This window comes from Anolis carolinensis, unplaced genomic scaffold (genome assembly GCF_035594765.1).
Source record: "Anolis carolinensis isolate JA03-04 unplaced genomic scaffold, rAnoCar3.1.pri scaffold_12, whole genome shotgun sequence".
Classification (NCBI taxonomy): domain Eukaryota; kingdom Metazoa; phylum Chordata; class Lepidosauria; order Squamata; family Dactyloidae; genus Anolis; species Anolis carolinensis.
In genome coordinates this window covers 7,964,586-7,987,491 of record NW_026943823.1, presented here as the reverse complement: position 1 = coordinate 7,987,491, position 22,906 = coordinate 7,964,586, and the positions used below count along the sequence as shown (strand labels likewise).

General features: G+C 41.0%; 1 protein-coding gene across 1 annotated transcript in view; it reads right to left on the bottom strand.

Moving 5' to 3' along the window:
- Window positions 1–22,906, bottom strand: part of mid2 (midline 2) — a 232,568-nt gene that overhangs the window by 25,473 nt on the left and 184,189 nt on the right. Inside the window, exons 5-8 of the mRNA XM_062964066.1 lie at window positions 21,110–21,258; window positions 11,947–12,074; window positions 6,479–6,622; window positions 855–1,016 (exon numbers count right to left, since the gene is read on the bottom strand). Coding sequence (XP_062820136.1) covers window positions 855–1,016; window positions 6,479–6,622; window positions 11,947–12,074; window positions 21,110–21,258 — 583 coding nt within the window. The remainder of the gene's footprint in view (window positions 1–854; window positions 1,017–6,478; window positions 6,623–11,946; window positions 12,075–21,109; window positions 21,259–22,906) is intronic.

The window sequence follows — 22,906 nt, the reverse complement described above, 5'->3', positions numbered from 1 at the left end:
TCATAAAGAGGGTGATTAGAGCTTAACGGCTCATCCATTCCCAACACATGTGACTACAGGGAGCAAGTTATTACCTGTCCTATCACTTTGGTGACTGGGTTGCTAGTTTTCCAGGCTGTATGGCCATATTCCAGAAGCATTCTCTCCTGACGTTTTGCCCACATCTATGGCAAGCATCCTCAAAAGCAGGCATCCTCAGACCTCCCAACCTCTGCCATAGATGTGGCTGAAATGTCAGGAGAGAATGCTTCTGGAGCATGGCCATACAGCTCAGAACACTCACAGCAACCCTATATTTCTTTTTTATTTGAAATTTTAGTTTGTCAGCCTTTCTGAATGATTTGTGGGAGGAGGCAGGTAGGTGACATATAAATAAAACTAGTGAATCGACAGGGAATCGAGAGAAATGGCACCGCTTTAATCACACCTCCACCGGCTTGGATGTCACAGGGGGTCTGGAAAGGTTACTTAAAAATAATTTTTGATTTGATTCATTACAAAAAAAAAACACCTCCCGACGGTGAATCATGACATTGTGATTTCATTTTTTTCTTGAATAAAAGGTCAGTACATATTAGATATTTAAAAGATCAGTTCCTGGTAGAGATGGTGCTTGTTACGACTGATTCATTAACGCAGAACAGAAGAGTTGCCTACAATTTTTTTCCATTTACATTGTGTGTGGGAGTTACTTATAGAAACTCTCACGATGAGTAACGACACTTCAAAAGTATACCACGACAGCCCAGTGTCATACGCCTATATAAGTCATCCATTCACATTGTGGATTCCCTTTCTTATTGGCAACTAGTGTGTGTGTTTATGGGGGGAATCCCATTTCTGGAGGCACTTACTGTTAGTCTTGAGCCTGGCGGGGTCACTGTTCCGGCTGCCGGCCTGGTTTATTGCCTTGACAAGAAAGATGTATCTTGTGCCACTCTGAAGCCCATGCACCGTGTAGTGATTCTGCTTGATGTTGGGGACGATCATCCAACTGTCCATGGAGTTGTACAAACCTGAAAAAGGAAGGAGGAAAGCACAGAGGACATGTGAAAAACATGGCTATCCATCAGAGCAAACGGTCCATTTAGCTGAAACACAAAAATAATAATATTATAATGTAATACAATATTATACTAATAATAATATAATGTAATAATATTAATTATAAATTACATATTACATGTAATCTATATATATAAAAGGATAATGAAATTTCGGCCTAGGACAAAACAAGAAAACTACACATCCCAGAAACACTAAACTTGGCAGCACAACCCCTCATCCATGCCTCTACGTTCATACAGCAAACAAAAAATAAAAAATAAAGTACTAATTAGAGGGAGATGAATAATTGTTTTTTTCCCAATTGCTGCCAGTTAGAAGGTTAAGCTCCGCCCACTTGGTCTCCAAGCAACCCACTCAGCCCAGGGGAAGGCAGAGTTAGGCCTCACTTAGGCCTCTTCCACACTGCCTATAAAATACAGATTATCAGATTTTAACTGGATTAGATGGCAGTGTAGACTCAAGGCCCTTCCACACAGCTATATAACCCTTTACCCTTTACATTAACTACCACCAATTCCTCAATATTTTATTTCCATACCACCATACTTTGCCATACTTTGTGGCCGGGCACAGCTAGTCTTTTATAATTTCCATCCGCCTTATTACTAATGTCTTCCCTGGCTAGAGATCATTGGAGGTGTAGTCCAACACAGCTGGATAGCCTGAATGTCGGGGAGGATAATGGCCTGGAGGTCACATCAATACATGCTATTATCACCTTTGCAAGGACATGCAAGAACACTTCTGGAAAGCCACTGAATACACGTCACAGGGAAGTGATGCTTGCTTGGCTGAGTGCTAACTGGCTACATCTCGAATATCCAGCTAAGGACCCTGGAGCCTTGGTTTTTTTTTTTTGGTTGATCTAAAAGGACGTTCTTTATACATGACGAACCCGCGGTATCAAATCAGCAGGGAGATAACAAAGCCTAGAATGCGATAAGATGTGCAAATGGTCCTAATCGCAGGAAGTGGATTATCTGGCCTCTGGTTACAGGAGTGTGTTCATCGAAAAGAGCTTTGGCAGCTGTAGCAACGGGAGATAACAGGCTTTGGCGAATGCCGGGGTCAGCAAGGGCGAGATTACATTTATCTCCTCTCCTCTATGACCCCCTTCTGCCCCCAGATTCAGGCAATGACTAGGAGCAGAAGGAAACAGTTTAAGGAGCCTGTTATTGTTGAGTGCCACCCGCCTGCGATGCATGAGTGCATACAAAATCTGGCAAGATCTTTAAATTATGCCCAAAATCCCTTTCTTCCTGCCAAGCTGCACATCTTCCTATATTATAATAATTATTTCAGAGCATTGTACCAAAAGAGTGAATGAGAGAAGCTCATTATTTTAAGGAAACAGCATTTAGGGTGTGTAGAAATGGGAGGAAGAGGGAGGAATAAAAGGAAAATAGTGCTCCCCATATATTCTTTAGGGGCCCCTGGTGGCACAGTGTGTTAAAGCGCTGAGCTGTTGAGCTTGTGGACCAAAAGGTCCCAGGTTCAAATCCCGGGAACGGAATGAGCGCCTGCTGTTAGCCCCAGCTCCTGCCAACCTAGCAGTTCGAAAACATGCAAATGTGAGTAGATCAATAGGTACTGTAAGGGGATTGTGTTTTGTGAAATGTTAAAAATCAATCTGGGTTATTAGAAATGCCTTATGTGTTAGTTTTTTCGGCAAGGCATTTCAGCAGTTATGGAGTTAATGAGAGTCTGCTATGATTGATGTATCACAGGACCAATGGGGTCAAGTTTGTTTTGACCGGGACTTTCTTTCCTGTTCCTGTGGAATGCAGAGGAGTTTCCTAAGCGTTGAGCAGTGTGCTGTGTGTGCATGAGTCGCTTCGGCAAGCACTCATGGAGAGAAGGACTGATTTACTCTATTTTGTATATAGTCTTGTAAATAAAGATTGATTGCCGTTGGATTTCCAACCGAACCCTCATCTGCTGGAGTGTGTTTGTCCAGTGCTGTTTTTCCACACTGGGAGACAGTCTGGAGGAAGGAGGTGAAGACCGGGATGGTGAATTTTTGGATTTCACTCTGCTACCCATCATCCCTGCTGACAGGTACCGCTCCGGCGGGAAGGTAATGGCATTCCATGCAATCATCCGGCCACATGACCTTGGAGGTGTCTACGGACAATGCTGGCTCTTCGGCTTAGAAATGGAGATGAGCACCAAGCCCCAGAGTCGGTCACGACTGGACTTAATGTCAGGGGAAAACCTTTACCTTTACTATATATTCTTTATTACTTACTAGCCTGGGGACCCGGTGGAACCCGGGTTATTTGAAAAAGGTATTGCTTGTTTTGGGAAGTTTGGTAAAATCTATGGATATAGGGTGAACTACAACTCCCGTGTGGGTGAATCACCCCCCCCCCCAAAAAAAACCCTCCAGTATGTTATGTTGGTCACCAAGGTTCTGTGTGCCAAGTTTTGTCCAGATCCGTCATCAACTGAGTTCAGTGATCTCTGGATAAGGGTGAGCAGGGACCAGGCTGTGGCGCAGGCTGGTGAGCAGGCTGCTGCAATAAATCACTCTGACCATGAGGTCATGAGTTCGAGGCCAGCCTGTGGCGGGGTGAGCACCCGTCAATTAAAAAATAAAAAATAGCCCCTGCTTGTTGCTGACCTAGCAACCCGAAAGATAGTTGCATCTATCAAGTAGGAAATAAGGTACCACCTATAAAGTGGGGAGGCAAATTTAACTAATTTACGACGTTGGAATGAGGAAGTGCCGTCAGGGTTGATGATGAAGCAGCTGCTCCCCCCTGTGGCCAGAATCGAACATACCCTCAGGAGAAGGTTAAATTGCCTCTGTGTCTGTCTCTGTCTCGGTTCTATGTGTATATGGGCATTGAATGTTTGCCCTATTTGTGTATAATGTGATCCACCCTGAGTCCACTTCGGGGTGAGAAGGGTGGAATGTAAATACTGTAAATAAATAAATAAATAAACTACAACTCCCAAATCTAAGGTCACTTTTCCCCAATCCCCGCTTACATACAATTTAGGTCCAAGTCCAATTATGGTGGGGTTCAGAGTGCTCTTTGATTGCAAGTGAAATTTAAATCCCAGTACTTACAATTCCCAAATGTCAAGGGCAATTCTCCCCAAAGGCCACCGGTATTCAAATTTGGGTGTATCGGGTATCTGTGCCAAGTTTGGTCCAGATCCATTGTTCTTTGGGTGCACAGTGCTCTCTGGATGTGAGCTACAACTCCCATAAATCAAAGTCAATTCCCCCCAAACCTCTCAAGTATTTTTCGTTTGTCACAGGCGTTCCGTATGCCAAATATGGTCCAGGTCCATTGCTGGTGGGGGTCACAGTGCTCTGTCTTGATACAGGGCGAACTACAACGTCCATTATGTTGAGTCAGTCCTGCAATCCCTTCCAGTATGTTCAGTTGCTGATTAACTCTACTCTACTCTACACCATAGGAAAGGGTTATGGGAGAGGCAGTGGGCGGGGTCATGCAAATTCCATACCAATGGAAAGAGTAAGAAACACTGGGATGTCTGTGGTGGAGGAAAAACAGAAAATCTAGACGGAAATTGTCCTTTATGAGAGCCTTCACTTGGGTGGGGAGTAGAATGGTGTTTGTGGAGGACACTGGCTGGGCTCTTGTACATGTTCATGGCGCTCGCTATAACCTGCAATGTCATTGGAAGGAGGGCCATTAATGTCTTCTTAGTAGTGGGAGCTAGAGCTATTTGTGAAGTGGGAGCTTGTCTTTGTAAGTGGACACCCCAGCCACACACATACATACGTATTTTCACTTTTATTATGTGTATAGATAAACAACCATTTTCTTGGGAAGTCAGTTCTTTTGCCCCCTTTATCACATCAAGTTAACATTTTTCCATCACCCATTTCTGGTCTGCATCTTAACTCTTATTATTCTTCGACAGGTTGTCTTACAGTCCAGCCATTATAGAAATAATAAGCCACTCAAGAGAGTTCTCTTTCCGATATTGAGTTAAAATGCTTACAAACAGCTCCTACACTCTGCAATTGCATAATTTTATTTCGTAATATTGCTAAGGGCCAGTTCATAATCAAATTGCCCTGTCGAGACTCTGAGTTAAGGGCAAAACCTGTCTCCCAGCCATAAACTAATCTATATTTACTACCACATCACTGAACATTGGGCTGCTCAGTCAACAGCAGTATACTCCCATGTTTCTGTGGCCCGTGTTTGCTTTGCATGTGTTTGGCTTTGCATACATCTTCGCAATTCACTTTCACCTTGACGGCATTGCTTGCGTGTATGTATATACTAGCTGTGCCCGGCCACGCGTTGCTGTGGCATAGTCCTCAGTGGGGTTTTCTTCGTGGCATTCAAGGTGGCCTAGAAAGGATTCCCCTAGGTATGAAGCAGCCAGGCTTTGAAGCTACAAGGCTATTGAATGGTATTCAAGCTGGCCAACAATGGAGTCCCCTAGGTATAAAGCAGCCAGGCTTTGAAGCTGCAAGGGTATTCAATGATATTCAAGTTGGGTTACAATGGAATCCCCTAGGTATGAAGCAGCCACGCTTTGAAGCTGCAAGGGTATTCAATGATATTCAAGTTGGGTTACAATGGAATCCCCTAGGTATAGCAGCCAGGCTTTGAAGCTGCAAGGGTATTCAATGATATTCAAGTTGGGTTACAATGGAATCCCCTAGGTATAGCAGCCAGGCTTTGAAGCTGCAAGGGTATTCAATGATATTCAAGTTGGGTTACAATGGAATCCCCTAGGTATAGCAGCCAGGCTTTGAAGCTGCAAGGGTATTCAATGGTATTCAAGTTGGGTTACAATGGAATCCCCTAGGTATAGCAGCCAGGCTTTGAAGCTGCAAGGCTATTGAATGGTATTCAAGTTGGCCAACAATGGAGTCCCCTAGGTGTAAAGCAGCCAGGCTTTGAAGCTGCAAGGCTATTCAATGGTATTCAAGCTGGGTTACAATGGAATTCCCTAGGTATGAAGCAGCCAGGCTTTGAAGCTGCAAGGCTACTGAATGGTATTCAAGTTGGCCAATAATGGAGTCCCCTAGGTATGAAGCACCCAGGCTTTGAAGCTGCAAGGGTATTCAATGGTATTCAAGTTGGCCAATAATGGAGTCCCCTAGGCATGAAGCAGCCAGGCTTTGAAGCCACAAGGGTATTCAATGGTATTCAAGTTGGGTTACAATGGAATCCCCTAGGTATGAAGCAGTCAGGCTTTGAAGTTGCAAGGTCACTCCTTGGAAAGTGATGAGTATTGTGGCCAAATTTGATGTGATTTGGCCAAGTGGTTTTGTTGTTAACTCAGTCCTAATTATGCACGCTACATTTTTATATATATATATAATAATATTCTCATGTATAAGTCTACCTAACATAACATGATTGTCTGTAGAACTTGGGAAATAGGATAATGTTGTATAGCAACTTACTAATGAAGTTGGCCTGGCCGGTGAAGATGGTGTACTGGAGCTCATAGGAGCTGACACAGAACTCATCGTCCGAGATCCAGTGGACCGTGATGGTGTCGTGGGAGGCAGTACAAAGCTCTTCACGGACAGATGGCGGGTTGGGTGCTGCAAGGAAAACAGGACACAACAGATCAGACACTGATGTGGGTCTTGTGCCTTTTGATACATTTTTTTAATAAAAAAAATGAGGGTCTTGAAGCCCCACAGATCAGAAACGCACAATGATATGTGCATTAGGTCAATGTGCCCACAGATTTGCAAACAGATGCAAAACGTTTGCAATACACCTCACAACCTCTGAGGATTCGTGCCATTGATGTGGGCAAAACTTCAGGAGAGAATGCTTCTGGAACATAGCCATACAGCCCAGAAAACACACAACAACCCTGTGATTCCGGCCATGAAAACCTTCAACAACACAGATGTAAAATGTTCTTGTCAGGACTGAATTCAAATCATGTTTTAATTTTGTCAGTCCTCAGAATCCTTGATGGAATATATTGATTCGGATTTGTAATTTTATGTCTGTTTTTAATAGAATTGTTTCGGGTTTTTATTTATTTATTACAGTATTTCTACCCCGCCTTTCTCACCTAGTAAGGGGACTCAGGGCGGCTTACAATATAAAACACATATGTAAACAATTACAATAACATTTCAATTCAATTTAAAATTAGATTACATTAAAACATTCATAAATGCACATATAAATATACATTTGGGGGCATTTCAAGTCTGTCTTATGATGTTGTTTATTATGTATGCTATGTTTAACTTTGTTGTATGGTGCTTTTTTGACAATTAAATATTTTATGTGCATGTTGGAAACCGCTCTGAGTCCTCTCGAGGAGATGGAGCGGTATTATTATTATTATTATTATTAATAATAATAATAAAATATTTTAATATGACACAGCAAACAAGATAGATATGCTGGATTTCGTATCACAAAATCACAAGTTGAACACTTTCCAAGTGTCTAGGACTGTGTGATGTATTTTTGGATGATGCGTGCAGATCCCAGTAGGGTGGCCTTTTGCAGTTGGCAAATCGTAATTTTGTCAATGTCTATTGTTTCCAAATGCCGGCTGAGATCTTTTGGCACGGCACCCAATGTGCCCATCACCACTGGGACCACCTGCACTGGTTTCTGCCAGAGTCTTTGAAGTTCAATCTTGAGGTCCTGATAGCGGCTGAGTTTTTCTTGTTGTTTTTCATCAATGCGACTGTCACCTGGGATGGCAACATCAATGATCCAAACCTTTTTCTTTTCCACAACTGTGATGTCTGGTGTGTGGTGTTCCAGAACTTTGTCAGTCTGGATTCGGAAGTCCCAGTTATTATTATTATTATTATTATTATTATTATTATTATTATTATTAAGTAAGTTATGTATGTATTATCGAAGGCTTTCATTGCCAGAATCACTGGGTTGCTGTGAGTTTTCCGGGCTGTATGGCCAACCAGGGCCAGCTATCATTCCTTCAGGCAGGAAGCGAAAACAGTTCTGTATTCAATCTGCAAACCTTTCAAGTCAAGGCCAATGACTCAACAACAAACAAAAATTGCCCTTTCATTTCAGCAGTGGCATGCCCTCAATTTCCAGATCAGGGTTCGACCACCTAGCACCCTCTTGTTATTTTAAATCGTAGCAACCATAATCCTCTTGGCAGGAACATCAGACAGGCCCAAGGTTGCTCACCTTTTGTTCCAGATGACTTAAATTAGATCGGCACATCTGGACTGAGATAGGGAGCAGGGCTTACCCGATTTTCTCCTTATTTCTGTCTCAAAAGGGCTTGGAGAAAGGGGGAAAAGCAGCAGGAGGAGAGAAGGGAAACGGAGCTTGGGATTCTTTAAATTTCCTCGTCACTCAGAATTGTCAAAAAGGCACCTGCTGCAGCATATAATTACACGCTCCTTTAATCAGTTAATTGATAGACTCGTCTGTTTAAAGAACGAGGCGTCTCATTTGCTTAAAGATCTGTAACCAGTTGAAGAGCAAATTGACAGCTTTCCCCAAAACTTTGCATTTGTGCCACTGTTATGTAGTCTATGCGGGGCTATTTGGGGACGAGAAGAGGCAAACGTAACAGCATCTTCTGTGAATGAATTAAACCTCAGACCCAATCCATTGTGCGAAACGGATGAAACTAACACAAACTGTGTAAGAGCTCAACTGGACCACAGATTGGGAACCACGAACTAAGACTATGCCAAGTGTACAGCAAAAACAAAGATTGTGCAGATTATCTTGTTTTTTCCTTGATGTTGTTCCATACTAAATGCATAAGAATAATTAAACAGCAATGAAGTTACAGTATAGGGTGAGCAAACTAGCAATTTGGAAACACCAGTACTAAAGAAAAGCAAAAGAGCACCAATAAATGGCCAACCAATCTCTCCTCTGCCCAAGTGGCATCTGACCAATATCTTTTGTGTGTTTTCCAGGATGATTAAGGTATTTTAGCTCAGCCATTACCAATCTGGCAATGTCCAGATGGACTCCAATCTCTATGCTGCCTGAGGATCATCAGAATACTAATCCCAAACATCCCGAATGGGACATCAAAAGGGCTGTTTTGCCTATTACTTCATTTCCAACCCCCCTCTTTTTATACCCAATCTTTTTGCATTGTTCCACATATGGCCTTGGATTCGCACTCATTCTGCCTGTCAGGAGACTTTTATCCGTGTGATTGGTGGCCACTTCTGCAAAGAGACAGATGGGAGGGAGGAACGCCAATCCACAGAGGACAGGGAGATTCAACACTGCTAATGATGTAATAATGAAATCTGAAGCGAGCATTTAGACATAATTAGGTTAACAACCAATTAAAACCAAGCTGCCTAATCACAACTTGTGTGGTGCAGAAGGTGGCATAGTTTGAAATAGCTTTTTAAAAATCGAAATCTTGCAAAACAAGTCACATTACGTATCTCAATATCAATTTTCATATACCAATGGGAAGAAGTTAACAATGACTTGAAGACACATATCTACAAAACATGCTTCCATTTCTGTTGTAGTTCCCACACTAAGTCAAGGGGGAGTTCACATTTGGTAATTTACACGATGAAATATTTGTGAATCCACACTGATATGATCCACAGTGGCATGCCAATAGCCCAGTCCTATGTTTGGTGGCCTTCTTTGTTGGAAATAGCCTTCTTCAAGCTTGTATATAATTGTACTAGCTGTGCCCGGCCACGCGTTGCTGTGGCGTTGTCTGGTGGTGTTGTTGAGAAATTGTTGAGGTAGTGGTGGTATTGAATGTCTGTTGTATGGTTGTCTTTATGTTTAGTATGCATTTGGTTTTTTGTGTACTGTGAAAGTGGTGAGGATAGAGGGGGTCTATGTGCGGAGCTTAGCCTTCTAACTGGCAGCAATTGGATAAAAACAATTATTGCTCTCCCTTTAATTAGGACTTTATTTTTCTTTTCTTTTTGTTGTATCAACCTAGAGCCGTCGATGATGGGTTGTGTTGTCAAATTTCAAGGTTGGGGGGCCTGTAGTTTGGTTGTTTTGTCCGGTGCCCTGATTCCATCACTCTTTTATATATATAGATAATATGTATGTATATAATTCAGATTGCTTACTGTATTGTATATATGTATACTGGTTTGCAGTTTTCTTTAACTCCATGCTGTGTGAGGGACTGCAGGCCATGTGATCACATCTGGGCTTGTTCAGGACTCAGATTCCATTTTAGAAACAGTATGTTTTTAGACTTTGTAGGAACAATTTGCTTTCAGATACCAGTAGGAATTGTATGCTTAAAGACTTCAGGAGAAACATTAGTATGCTTTAGACTCCAGCAGGAATAGTATACTTACAGCCTCCATTGGACTTTCAGACTAGACAAAGACTTTATTAGAGTCTCAGAACAGAGAGATGCTTTAATTTATGGACTGTTGATTCTAAGAAAGATGCCCTGTGTTACCTACACAGAGAAACGACTTCAAATCCTATTTTTAACTGGATTGATAAACAAAGTACCTGTATGATGAATAATACGAAATACGAATACGAAAAAATGGAAATCAAAGATACAGAATGGGGGGCGCCTGGCTTGACAGCAGTGTGTGCGAAAAAGACCTTGGAGTCCTCGTGGACAACAAGTTAAACATGAGCCAACAATGTGATGCGGCTGCTAAAAAAGCCAATGGGATTCTGGCCTGCATCAATAGGGGAATAGTGTCTAGATCCAGGGAAGTCCTGCTCCCCCTCTTTCTATTCTGCCTTGGTCAGACCACATCTGGAATACTGCGTCCAATTTTGGGCACCGCAGTTGAAGGGAGATGTTGACAAGCTGGAAAGCGTCCAGAGGAGGGCGACTAAAATGATTAAGGGTCTAGAGAACAAGCCCTATGAGGAGAGGCTTAAAGAGCTGGGCATGTTTAGCCTGCAGAAGAGAAGGCTGAGAGGAGACATGATAGCCATGTACAAATATGTGAAGGGAAGTCATAGGGAGGAGGGAGGGAGCTTGTTTTCTGCTGCCCTGCAGACTAGGACACGGAACAATGGCTTCAAACTACAGGAAAGGAGATTCCACCTGAACATCAGGAAGAACTTCCTCACTGTGAGAAGAGCTGTTCAGCAGTGGAACTCTCTCTCCCGGACTGTGGTGGAGGCTCCTTCTTTGGAGGCTTTTAAGCAGAGGCTGGATGGCCATCTGTCGGGGGTGCTTTGAATGCGATTTCCTGCTTCTTAGCGGGGGGTTGGACTGGATGGCCCATGAGGTCTCTTCCAACTCTACTATTCTATGATTCTATGAATACATGAAGTTTGTGAGTAAACCAAATATGTGACTTTAAAGAAGCCTGCTTATTTTTGTCCCTTGAGAGGCAAATATATTTAATTTAATTTAAAGGCAAATACATTTTAAGGGAGAGTAGATGTTACTTTTGGGCAACTAAAAAGAACACTTCTGAAACTCTATATGTGTGTGTGTGTTTTGTGCATTGGCATATCTTTATCCCTAACAGTTCAAAGAGATATTTCGGATATCAGTTTAACAGCTGAGAAACCTGATTGCCTTGCATCAATGCAATTTTCCCAAAAGGTTATGACTCTAACCAGTCCTGCTTTTTACCAAGAGGTTATGGCATCATTTTTCTAAAGGTTATGACTTCTAACAAGGTCATGCCTTTCCAAAGATTATAAAATCTCCAAAAGGTTCTGGAGGTTTCCATTTTCCAAAATTCTTTGCTTTGAGTTGACGGAAACAAAGCCCAACCAAAATACCAAATGGGAGGCTCTTCTGATTTTAAAGAACCTCAGATGTAATATCGAGCAAATTACTTATCCCCACCCTCACATTCACAAGGGTTTGTCGCAATGAAGGAAACACAGCAAAGGAAAGAACAGGGCTTGGTGCCGGAGGGCCGGGCAGGGGAGGGGGCGGGACGGCAAAATTGGCACAAACCTGTGAGATAATCCAGCCCCTCCAGCAGTTTCTTCTCTCTGGAAAAATCTAACGCAAAGTTTTCAAAGGCATCGTTAAAATTGATATCGGGTATCAAAACTTGAGAGGATGCAGTTGCCATGGCGACCCTGAAAGACAGAAGAGAGTATCAATATACATTAGGCAGCGTTTGCAACTCCCAGTCGGCGCTTTGATTTTTGATTAAAGAGCTGAAAACAGCCTTGAAGTGATGCAACCTCCAGCAGGAAGTGGGCTGGGAGAGAGGGTGGAGGGACTCGCACAATTAATATTCAGGACCTCAATTGCGTATGTGAGAGGATGAGGGTGAGCCGATTCATAGAGCCACCCTGGTTTTTGTTGATGCTCATAACAACCATCAGCATCCCATCCACCTCCAAGATGTCCAGAAACCTGAAGCCCTTGGAGCAGGGGTCCCCAAACTATGGCCCGGGGGCCACATGCGGCCCATCAAAGCCATTGATCCGGCCCCCTCCTGGGGCACGCCTTCCAAAGATTGCTTGTTTATAATGGTATTTTGATTATTATTTGATTAATAATTAATTATTAAGGGGTGCTTTGTTAGTGCTTTTGGTGCTCAAAGGCAGAAGGAGGTTGGACTAAATGGCCCAAGGGGTTTCTCCCAACGCTCCTTATTATTATTATTATTATTATTATTATTATTATTATTATTATTTTCACAAAGACACAGTATAACACAGCAAACCAGATATACTGTATATACCCGAGTATAAGCCGACCTGAATATAAGTCGAGGTACCTAATTTTACCACAAAAAAACTGAGAAAACATTGACTCCAGTATAAGCCGAGGGTGGTAAATTTCAGAAATAAAAATAGATACCAATAATATTACATTAATTGAGGCATCGGTAGGTTAAATGTTTTTGAATATTTACATAAAGCTCAAATTTAAGATAGGATTGTCCAACTCTGATCAAATCATTATTCTCGTCTTCTTCAATATAAATGTGCTTAGGTATCCTTTTAATAATAATAAAGTAAAATAATACATGTAATAATAAATAGAGTAAAATAATAAATGCATTAATAATAAAAAATAGAGTAAAATAAATGTAATAGTAGCAACAATAATAGAGAAAAATAATAAATGTACCATATATTCTCGAGTATAAACTGACCCAAATATAAGCCAACCAGGACCCTCACCTGAGTACAAGCCGAGGGGGGCTTTTTCAGTCCTCAAAAAAGGGCTGAAAAACTAGGCTTATACTCGAGTATATACAATATATGCTGGATTTCATATCACAAAATCACAAGTCAAACACTTCCCTAGCATTTAGGACTGTGTGATATATTATTATTATTATTGCTGTTGTTGTTAACAACATTGAGGCTGGGTGACCATCTGTCAGGGGTGCTTTGCTTGTGCTTTTGGTGCACAATGGCAGAAGGAAGTCGGACTAAATGGCACAAGGGTTTTTTTACAACCCTCTTTATTATTTTTATTATGATTATTATTAACAGTGAGGCTGTATTTGTTCTCATTTTTTTAAAACTTCAAAATAAGATATGCGCAGTATGCATAGGAATTTGTTCATTGTTTTTTTTTTTTTTTCAACTATAGTCCGGCCCTCCAACGGTCTGAGGGACTGTGAACTGGCCCCTTGTTTAAAAAGTTTGAGGACCCCTGCCTTGGAGTGTTCCTCTATAGTTGCTAAAGCTGCCAGTTTTGGAGAGTATTTTTTATCAAAAAGAAGGGGATGGAAGAATGCACAAAAAAGATGCTGTTACTAATATTGCCTCTTTACGTTGCATTTGTCTGCTAATACTCTAATGAGGCCTCAAATGACCTGCATCTTTCTTTCGCCGAGATCTGCCATCTGCCACTAAAAAGCATGCAAAGCATGGAGTCTATCGTCAGACCATGACTCAGTAATGGCTATATCTACTAATAAGAGAAAATTATCCTTATTGAAATCCAAAAGCATGTGGACAACTTCAACGGAAAGGAGGAAATCATGAAAATTAACAAAATCTGGCTACCAGTATTTATAAAAACCCTCTAGAATCAGGTCAGTAAATAAAGAACAACACTCAGAAAACAGAATAATAATAATAATAATAATAATAATAATAATAATAATAATAATAATCATCATCATCATCATCATCATCATCATCATCATCATCATCATCATCATCTATATATATAAAAAGGTAATGAAATTTCGGCCTAGGACAAAACAACAAAACTACACATCCCAGAAACACTAATCTTGGCAGCACAACCCCTCATCCATGCCTCTACGTTCATACAACAAAAAGAAAAGAAAAATAAAGTCCTAATTAGAGGGAGAGGAATAATGGTTTTTATCCAATTGCTGCCAGTTAGAAGGCTAAGCTCCGCCCACTTGGTCTCCTAGCAACCCACTCAGCCTAGGGGACAGGCAGAGTTAGGCCTTACTTAGGCCTCTTCCACACTGCCTATAAAATACAGATTGTCAGATTTTAACTGGATTATACGGCAGTGTAGACTCGTTTACGGACAACACCAGCTCTTCAGCTTAGAAATGGAGATGAGCCCCAACCCCCAGAGTCAGACATGACTAGACTTGATGTCAGCAATTCCTCAATACTTTATTTCCCATATAACCATACTTTGCCACAGCAACGCGTGGCTGGGCACAGCTAGTTGTATTATAAAAGAAATCTTAATAAAAAGTATATTAAAAAAATACTTCTGGAACATGGCCATACAGCTCAGAAAACATACAACAACCCTGATCCTTATTTCCTTCCCAAGTCAAAGAAGAACTACAACCACTCACACACCAATTGGGATGGAAGGCAGTGATTCTACATAAGATGCTACGGCTCCCCATGAGACCGACTTTCTTGTTTTTGAAAACTAGCCCCCAGCGACTGTGTTTTGCGCTCATGAGGACATAAGAAGAGCCTGCTCCGGTTTGGCAGCTGGAATCCAACCACATGCATCTTCCCTCTGCTTTCTTTCCCTGGCCCACTTCTGTATTTTCTCTGATCTCTTTGGGGGCTTTTTTGACAGTTGCAACAGCAGCTTCGACTCCCAGCTGTTAATTTGGCCGAGCTGGAGGCGCTCTCGTGTACTTAAGGAAAGTTCTCATTAAATTGGTAAATAATTGAAAGCAACAAAACCCAAAACCCCTCCCTCCCCTTTGTGTGAGCAATGCTGGAAAACAGGGCAGAAAGAAAGGCTGAGAAGAACAGCTTGCAAGGACCCAATTTTGCTTAGACCCATTAGTGAGAGAGTGCACCCAGCCAGTTTTAATCACAAATTTTAAAATCACATCTTGTGTCCAATGTATTTTAGTCATTGTTCTGTGTATTTCAGTATGTCTATGTTGTAGAAATGTGTTTTCATGTGTGCATTGCACATAATGATGATGTGTTTTTAGCTGTGTTGTGACTCACCTCGAGCAGTGAAGTGAGGCGGGTAAGAAATACAATTATTATTATTATTTATGACACAGCAAACAAGATAGATCTGCTGGATTTCGTATCACAAAATCACAAGTCAAACACTTCCCAAGTGTCTAGGACTGTGTGATGTATTTTCGGATGATGCGCACAGATCCCAGTAGGGTGGCCTTTTGCAGTTGGCAGATCATGATTTTGTCAATGTCTATTGTTTCCAAATGCCGGCTGAGATCTTTTGGCACGGCACCCAATGTGCCGATCACCACAGGGACCACCTGCACTGGTTTCTGCCAGAGTCTTTGAAGTTCAATCTTGAGGTCCTGATAGCGGCTGAGTTTTTCCTGTTGTTTTCCGTCAATGCGACTGTCACCTGGGATGGCAACATCAATGGTCCAAACCTTTTTCTTTTCCACAACTGTGATGTCTGGTGTGTTGTGTTCCAGAACTTTGTCAGTCTAGATTCGGAAGTCCCACAGTATCTTTGCGTGCTCATTTTCCAATACTATTATTATTATTATTATTATTATTATTATTATTATTATTATTATTACTACTACTACAGTAGAGTCTCACTAATCCAAGCCTCACTTATCCAAGTTTATGGATTATCCAAGCCATTTTTGCAGTCAATGTTTTCGATATATTGTGATATTTTGGTGCTAAATTCGTAAATACAGTAATTACAACATAACATTACGGGGTATTGAACTACTTTTTCTGTCAAATTTGTTGTATAACATGATGTTTTGGTGCTTACTTTGTAAAATCATAACCTAATTTGATGTTTAATAGGCTTTTCCTTAATCCCTCCTTATTATCCAAGATATTCGCTTATCCAAGGTTCTGCCGGCCCATTTAGCTTAGAGAAGTGAGACTCTATTGTATTATTATTATTACTATTACTACTACTACTGTGTTGTTGAAGGGTTTCATGGCTGGAATCACTAGGACACTGTGAGTTTTTTGGACTCTATGGCCATATTTCAGCTGCATTCCCTCATGCTGTTTCGCCTGCATCTGTGGCTAGCATCTTCAAATGTTCTGTTGGCAGTCAAGCAAGTGGAGTGTCTATCTATCTATCTATCTATCTATCTATCTATCTATCTATCTATCTATCTATCTATCTGTGGAATGTCCAGGGAGGAAGAAAAAACTCTTGTCTGTCATCGAAGGCTTTCATGGCCATGTTCCAGAAGCATTCTCCCCTGATGTTTCGCCCACATCTATGGCAGGCATCCACAGAAGTTGCCTGCCATAGATGAGGGTGAAATATCAGGAAAACTCACAGCAACCTAGAACCCTTTTCTGTTTGAAGCAAGTGTGTTATGTTGCAATTAGCAAGCTTGAATAGCATTGAGATACCCTCACCGATTGACTTTGCAGCTTCATGGATACTCAATGCTATTCAAACTTGCAAATGGCAACATTCACACTTGCTTCAAACAGACAAGGGTTCTTTCTCCCACTTTGGACATTCCACAGATACATATATATGCACTCCACTTGCTTCACAGCCAACAGAACTTCTGAAGATGTCAGCCACAGATGCAGGTGAAACGTTAGGAGGGAATGCTGCTGGAACACAGCCATACAGCCTCAAAAGCTCACAGCAAGCCACTGTTGATGTTGTTGTTGTTGTTGCTCAGAAATGCCTGCTGTTGCCACTGGAGGAGCAAACAGGGGGGCAAAAGGACTAACTGTTGGGAATCATCCTGGACTACTCAAGTCTAGATGTAGTTAGATAGATGATAGAGTTAGATTGAGGAAATCCTTTCCCTGTTTCCAAAGCATGCCTAGACAGGCTTTACTGTGTTTCACTCTATTCTGTTTACATCACATCTATTTCTTTGAAGTTGGAGCCAGGCTGTGGCGCAGCTGGCTAGTAACCAGCAGCTATAAATCACTACTGACCGAGAGGTCATGAGTTCGAAGCCCGGGTCGGGTTAAGCCTCCGCCCCGGCTTGCTGTTGACCTATGCAGCCCCGAAAGACAGTTGCACCTGTCAATTAGGGAAATTTAGGGACGCATTATGCAGGAGGCTAATTTACAACACCATAAAACTGCCAGCAAAACACGAGGAAAGGAGTGAGGAAGTACAGCCACTACTAGACGGTGAAGCAACAGCTCCCCCTGTGGCCGGAATCGTGAAGCTGGAAAAATGTTAAAAATGCCTCTGAGTCTGTCTAATGTATGTTGTTTGTCTGTTGGCATTGAATTTTTGCCATATATGTGTTCATTGTAATCCACCCTGAGTCCCCTTCGGGGTGAGAAGGGTGGAATATAAATACTGTAAATAAAATAAAATAAATAAGTTAGTAGAAATGTGAATCTCCAGGAACACTAACTTCTCATTGGTCAGAATGTTTTATGGCCCCAATAAACTGGACCATGAAGTTGGAACCATTTTGGATCTCTCTTCTCCCTTTGTTCTTCTAGCTAACAATACGTCCTGCCATCTCTCCTGGCAAGATGTTACTATTTAGATGTTTGTTATTTTTCCTTAGAAACCAGTCTAGAGTAGACTAGACAGCTCCCAAGCCTTTCTATCTACAATGGAGTTCTTTTTACAGTAGAGTCTCACTTATCCAAGCTAAACGGGCTGGCAGAAGCTTGGATAAGCGAATATCTTGGATAATAAGGAGGGATTAAGGAAAAGCCTATTAAACAACAAATTGGGTTATGATTTTACAAATTAAGCACCAAAACATCATGTTATACAACAAATTTGACAGAAAAAGTAGTTCAATACGCAGTAATGTTATGTTGTAATTACTGTATTCATGAATTTAGCACAAAAATATCACGATATATTGAAAACATTGACTGCAAAAATGGCTTGGATTATCCAGAGGCTTGGATAAGCAAGGCTTGAACAAGTGAGACTCTACTGTATATCGTGATATTTTGGTGCTAAATTCGTAAATACAGTAATTACAACATAACATTACTGTGTATTGAACTACTTTTTCTTCTCTTGCTCACCCCGTGTAAGTAACTGCTGCATTTGAAAGCTTTGCTTTTGCTCCTCTGCTGATTTTTGGTGGAATCTCCCCCAGAGAGGGTTAAATTGAGTCTAACCGCTCAGAGATTACCACAACACTAACAAGTCTAATATATGGTTTGTGGTTTCAAGTATCCACAGAGGTGTCTTCCATGGATACAGGAATCATACTGTATTTCAGTCATTCTCTATGACAGGGGTCCCCAAACTAAGGCCCGGGGGCCGGATGCGGCCCTCCAAGGTCCTTTACCTGGCCCCCACCTTCAGTTTTATAATATAATACTTTTATATCATTTTAATAATATAATATATACTATATATACATATAATATTGATAAAATATTATTATGTTATACAATATAATACTAATAATAATACCATGTAATAATATTAATTATATGTTATATATTACACTAGCTGTGCCCGGCCACGCGTTGCTGTGGCGAAGTATGAGGCCCCTTCTACACAGCTGTATAAAATGCACACTGAAGTGGATTATATGGCAGTGTGGAGTCAAGATAATCCAGTTCAAAGCAGATAATATACAATTATAAATGGGTTATATAGCTGTGTGGAAGGGCCTTGAGTCTACACTGCCATATAATCCAGTTCAAATCTGATAATCTGTATTTTATAGGCAGTGGGGAAGAGGCCTAAGTGAGGCCTAACTCTGCCTGTCCCCTGGGCTGAGTGAGTTGCTAGGAGACCAAGTGGGTGGAGCTTAGCCTTCAAACTGGCTGCAATTGGATAAAATCTATTATTCCTCTCTCTCTAATTAGGACTTAATTTTCCTTTTCTTTTTTGTTGTATCAACCTAGAGGCGTGGATGATGGGTTGTGTTGTCAAATTTCGAGGTTGGGGGGCCTGTAGTTTTGTTGTTTTGTCGGTCGCCGTGATGCCATCACTCTTTTATATATATAGATATAATATTACAGTATAGTGGTATAGTTCAATATAGTAATATATAATACTAATATTGTGCTATGCTAATAATATAATATATTGTATGTACATACAGCTGCTCTGAGTCCCCTTCGGGGTGAGAAGGGCAGGATATAAATGTAATAAATAAATGTAGTAAATAAATGAATAAATAATTTTAGATTTAGGCTCACCCAAAGTCTGAAATGACTTGAAGGCACACAACAACAACAATCCTAATTAACTAGACTATCTCATTGGCCAGTAGCAGGCCCACACTTTCCATTGAAATCCTTATTTGCACTACAAATAAGACATATGCAGTGTGCATAGGAATTTGTTCATATTTTTTTCAAATGATAATTCGGCCCCTAACAGTCTAAAGCAGGGGTCCCCAAACTTTTTATACAGGGGGCCAGTTCACAATCCTTCAGACCATTGGAGGGCCACCGAACAACAACAACAACAATAATAATAAATAAATAAATAAATAAATAAATAAATAAATAATAACAGCAATAATAATAAAAAGAGAGTTGGAAGAGACCTTTTGGACCATTGAGTCCAATCCCCTTCTGCCTTTGTGCACCGAAAGCACAAGCAAAGCACCCCTGACAGGTGGCCACCCAGACTCAATGTTAATAATAATAATAATAATAATAATCACGATCTGCCAACTACAAAAGACCACCCTACTGGGATCTGCACGCATCATCTGAAAATACATCACACAGTCCTAGACACTTGGGAAGTGTTCGACTTGTGATTTTGTAATACGAAATCCAGCATATCTATCTTGTTTGCTGTGTCATAATAAAATAATAATAATAACAGCAATAATAATAATAAAGAGGGTTGGAAGAGACCCTTTGGGCCATTGAGTCCAACCCCCTTCTGCCTTTGTGTACCGAAAGCACAACAAAAGCACCCCTGACAGATGGCCACTCAGCCTCAATGTTAATAAATAATAATAATAATAATAATAATAATAATAATAATAATAATAATAATAAAGAGGGTTGGAAGAGACCCCTTGGGCCATTTTGTCCAACCCCCTTCTGCCTTTGTGCACCGAAAGCACAAGCAAAGCACCCCTGACAGATGGCCACCCAGCCTCAATGTTAATAATAATAATAATAATAATAATAATAATAATAATAATAATAATAAAGAGGGTTAGAAGAGACCCCTTGTGCCATTTAGTCCAACCCCCTTCTGCCTCTGCGGACCAAAAGCACAAGCAAAGCACCTCTGACAGATGGCCACCCAGCCTCAATGTTAATAAATAAATAAATAAATAAATAATAAAGAGGGTTGGAAGAGACCCTTTGAGCCATTGAGTCCAATCCCCTTCTGCCTTTGTGCACCGAAAGCACAAGCAAAGCACCCCTGACAGATGGCCACCCAGCCTTAATGTTAATAATAATAATAATAATAATAATAATAATAATAATAATAATAATAATAATAATGGTTGTAAGAGAAGAAGAGAACCCTTGTGCCATTTAGCCCAACCCCCTTTTGCCCTTGTGCCGTGGGGGCCGGATAAATGGCTTCAGTGGGCCGCATCTGGCCCCCGGGCCTTAGTTTGGGGACCCCTGGTCTAAAGGATTGTGGACCGGCCCTCTGCTTTAAAAGTTTGAGGACCCCTGCTCTATGACAATACCTCTGATGATGCCTCATCTCAATGACATGGGAAGAAGAGGAGCTTAGGTTGATGGCCATGCAGACAACTCCCATAAACCAGACACCAGCCGCCTTCCCACCCCCTTTGCAGGAAAAAGCGCGGCCTCTCGGGCAATACCTCTCTGCCACATTTTTCGCCGTCTGCAGGAACCGCGCATGGTCATTCTCCTTCAGGATATGCTCGGCTTGGTTGATGAGGGCGGTGGACCGTTCCAGGCACTGTCGGCAGTTGGCAACCTGCTGGGCCAGCTTCCTCAGTTTCATCACCTTGGAAAAGAAGAGAAAGCAGAGGATACTTAACTGGAACTCATTAGTTGCGCAGGCACGCACAATTTGAACAGAAAGCGGGTGCCACCGAGGAATTGCAACCACATCTAAGGTACCTCTGTAAAAACCGGAGGAAAAACAAAGCCTTCATTATGGGGTAGGAGGCTGCAGAATGAACAAATGCATGGGAGAACGATGCTGAGGAGAACCTGGAAATTGTCCTTTCCAGACATATGCCAAATAGGGGAAGTGTTGTGGTCATTTACCGTATATACTTGAGTATAAGCCGACCCGAATATAAGCCAAGGCACCTTATTTTAATATTTATTTATTTATTATTCAAACTTATATGCCACCACTCCCCTAGGGCTCGGGGCGACTTACAAGAACAGGCTAAAATCAACAATTTAAAAACATCTTAAAAGCACCTTTTAAAACATCAATAACAGAACTCAAAAGCCTGCCGAAACAGGTGTGTTTTACCACGAAAAAACTGGGAAAACATTGACTCCAGTATAAGCCGAGGGTGGTAAATTTCATAAATAAAAATAGATAACAAAGAATTACATTAATCGAGGCATCGAGGCATCAGTAAGTTAAATGTTTTTGAATCTATATATATAAAAGGGTAACGGAATTTCGGCCTAGGACAAAACAACAAAACTACACATCCCAGAAACACTAAACTTGACAGCACAATCCCTCATCCATGCCCCTGCGTTCATACAACAAAAGCTCCAGCTACTCCAGAAAACGGCCAGGCTTTGAGACTGCAAGGCTATTCACTGTTATTCCACCTGGCCAACAAAGGATTCCCATAAGCCATAGCAATGCGTGGCCAGGCAAAGCTAGTACTTCATAAAACTCAAATTTAAGATAAGACTGTCCAACTCTGATCAAATCATTATTCTCATCTTCTTCAATGTAAATGTGCTTATGTATCCCTTTAATAATAATAGAGTAAAATAATAAATGCAATAATAATAACTGTAAGATCAGAGTGAAATAATAAATGTATTATTGATAATAATAAAAATAGAGTAAAATAAATGTAATAGAGTAGAGTCTCACTTATCCAACATAAATGGGCCGGCAGAATGTTGGATAAGCGAATATGTTGGATAATAAGGAGGGATTAAGGAAAAGCCTATTAAACATTAAATTAGGTTATGATTTTACAAATTAAGCACCAAAACATACAACAAATTTGACAGAAAAAGTAGTTCAATACGCAGTAATGCTATGTAGTAATTACTATATTTATGAATTTAGCACTGAAATATCATGATGTATTGAAAACATTGACTACAAAAATGTGTTGGATAATCCAGAATGTTGGATAAGTGCGTGTTGGATAAATGAGACTCTACTGTAGTAGCAACAATAATAGAGAAAAATAATAAATGTAATAATACCAATAATAATAGAGAAAAATAATAAATGTACCATATATTCTTGAGTATAAGCTGACCCAAATATAAGCCAACCAGGACCCTCACCCAAGTATAAGCCGAGGGGGGCTTTTTCAGTCTTAAAAAAGGGCTGAAAAACTAGGCTTGTACTCGTGCATATACACTAAGTGGTTGCTGTGCTGTGTAGCGGGGAGGAAAAAGCCTGTTCTGGGAGAATATAGTTTCAAGGTAGCTTA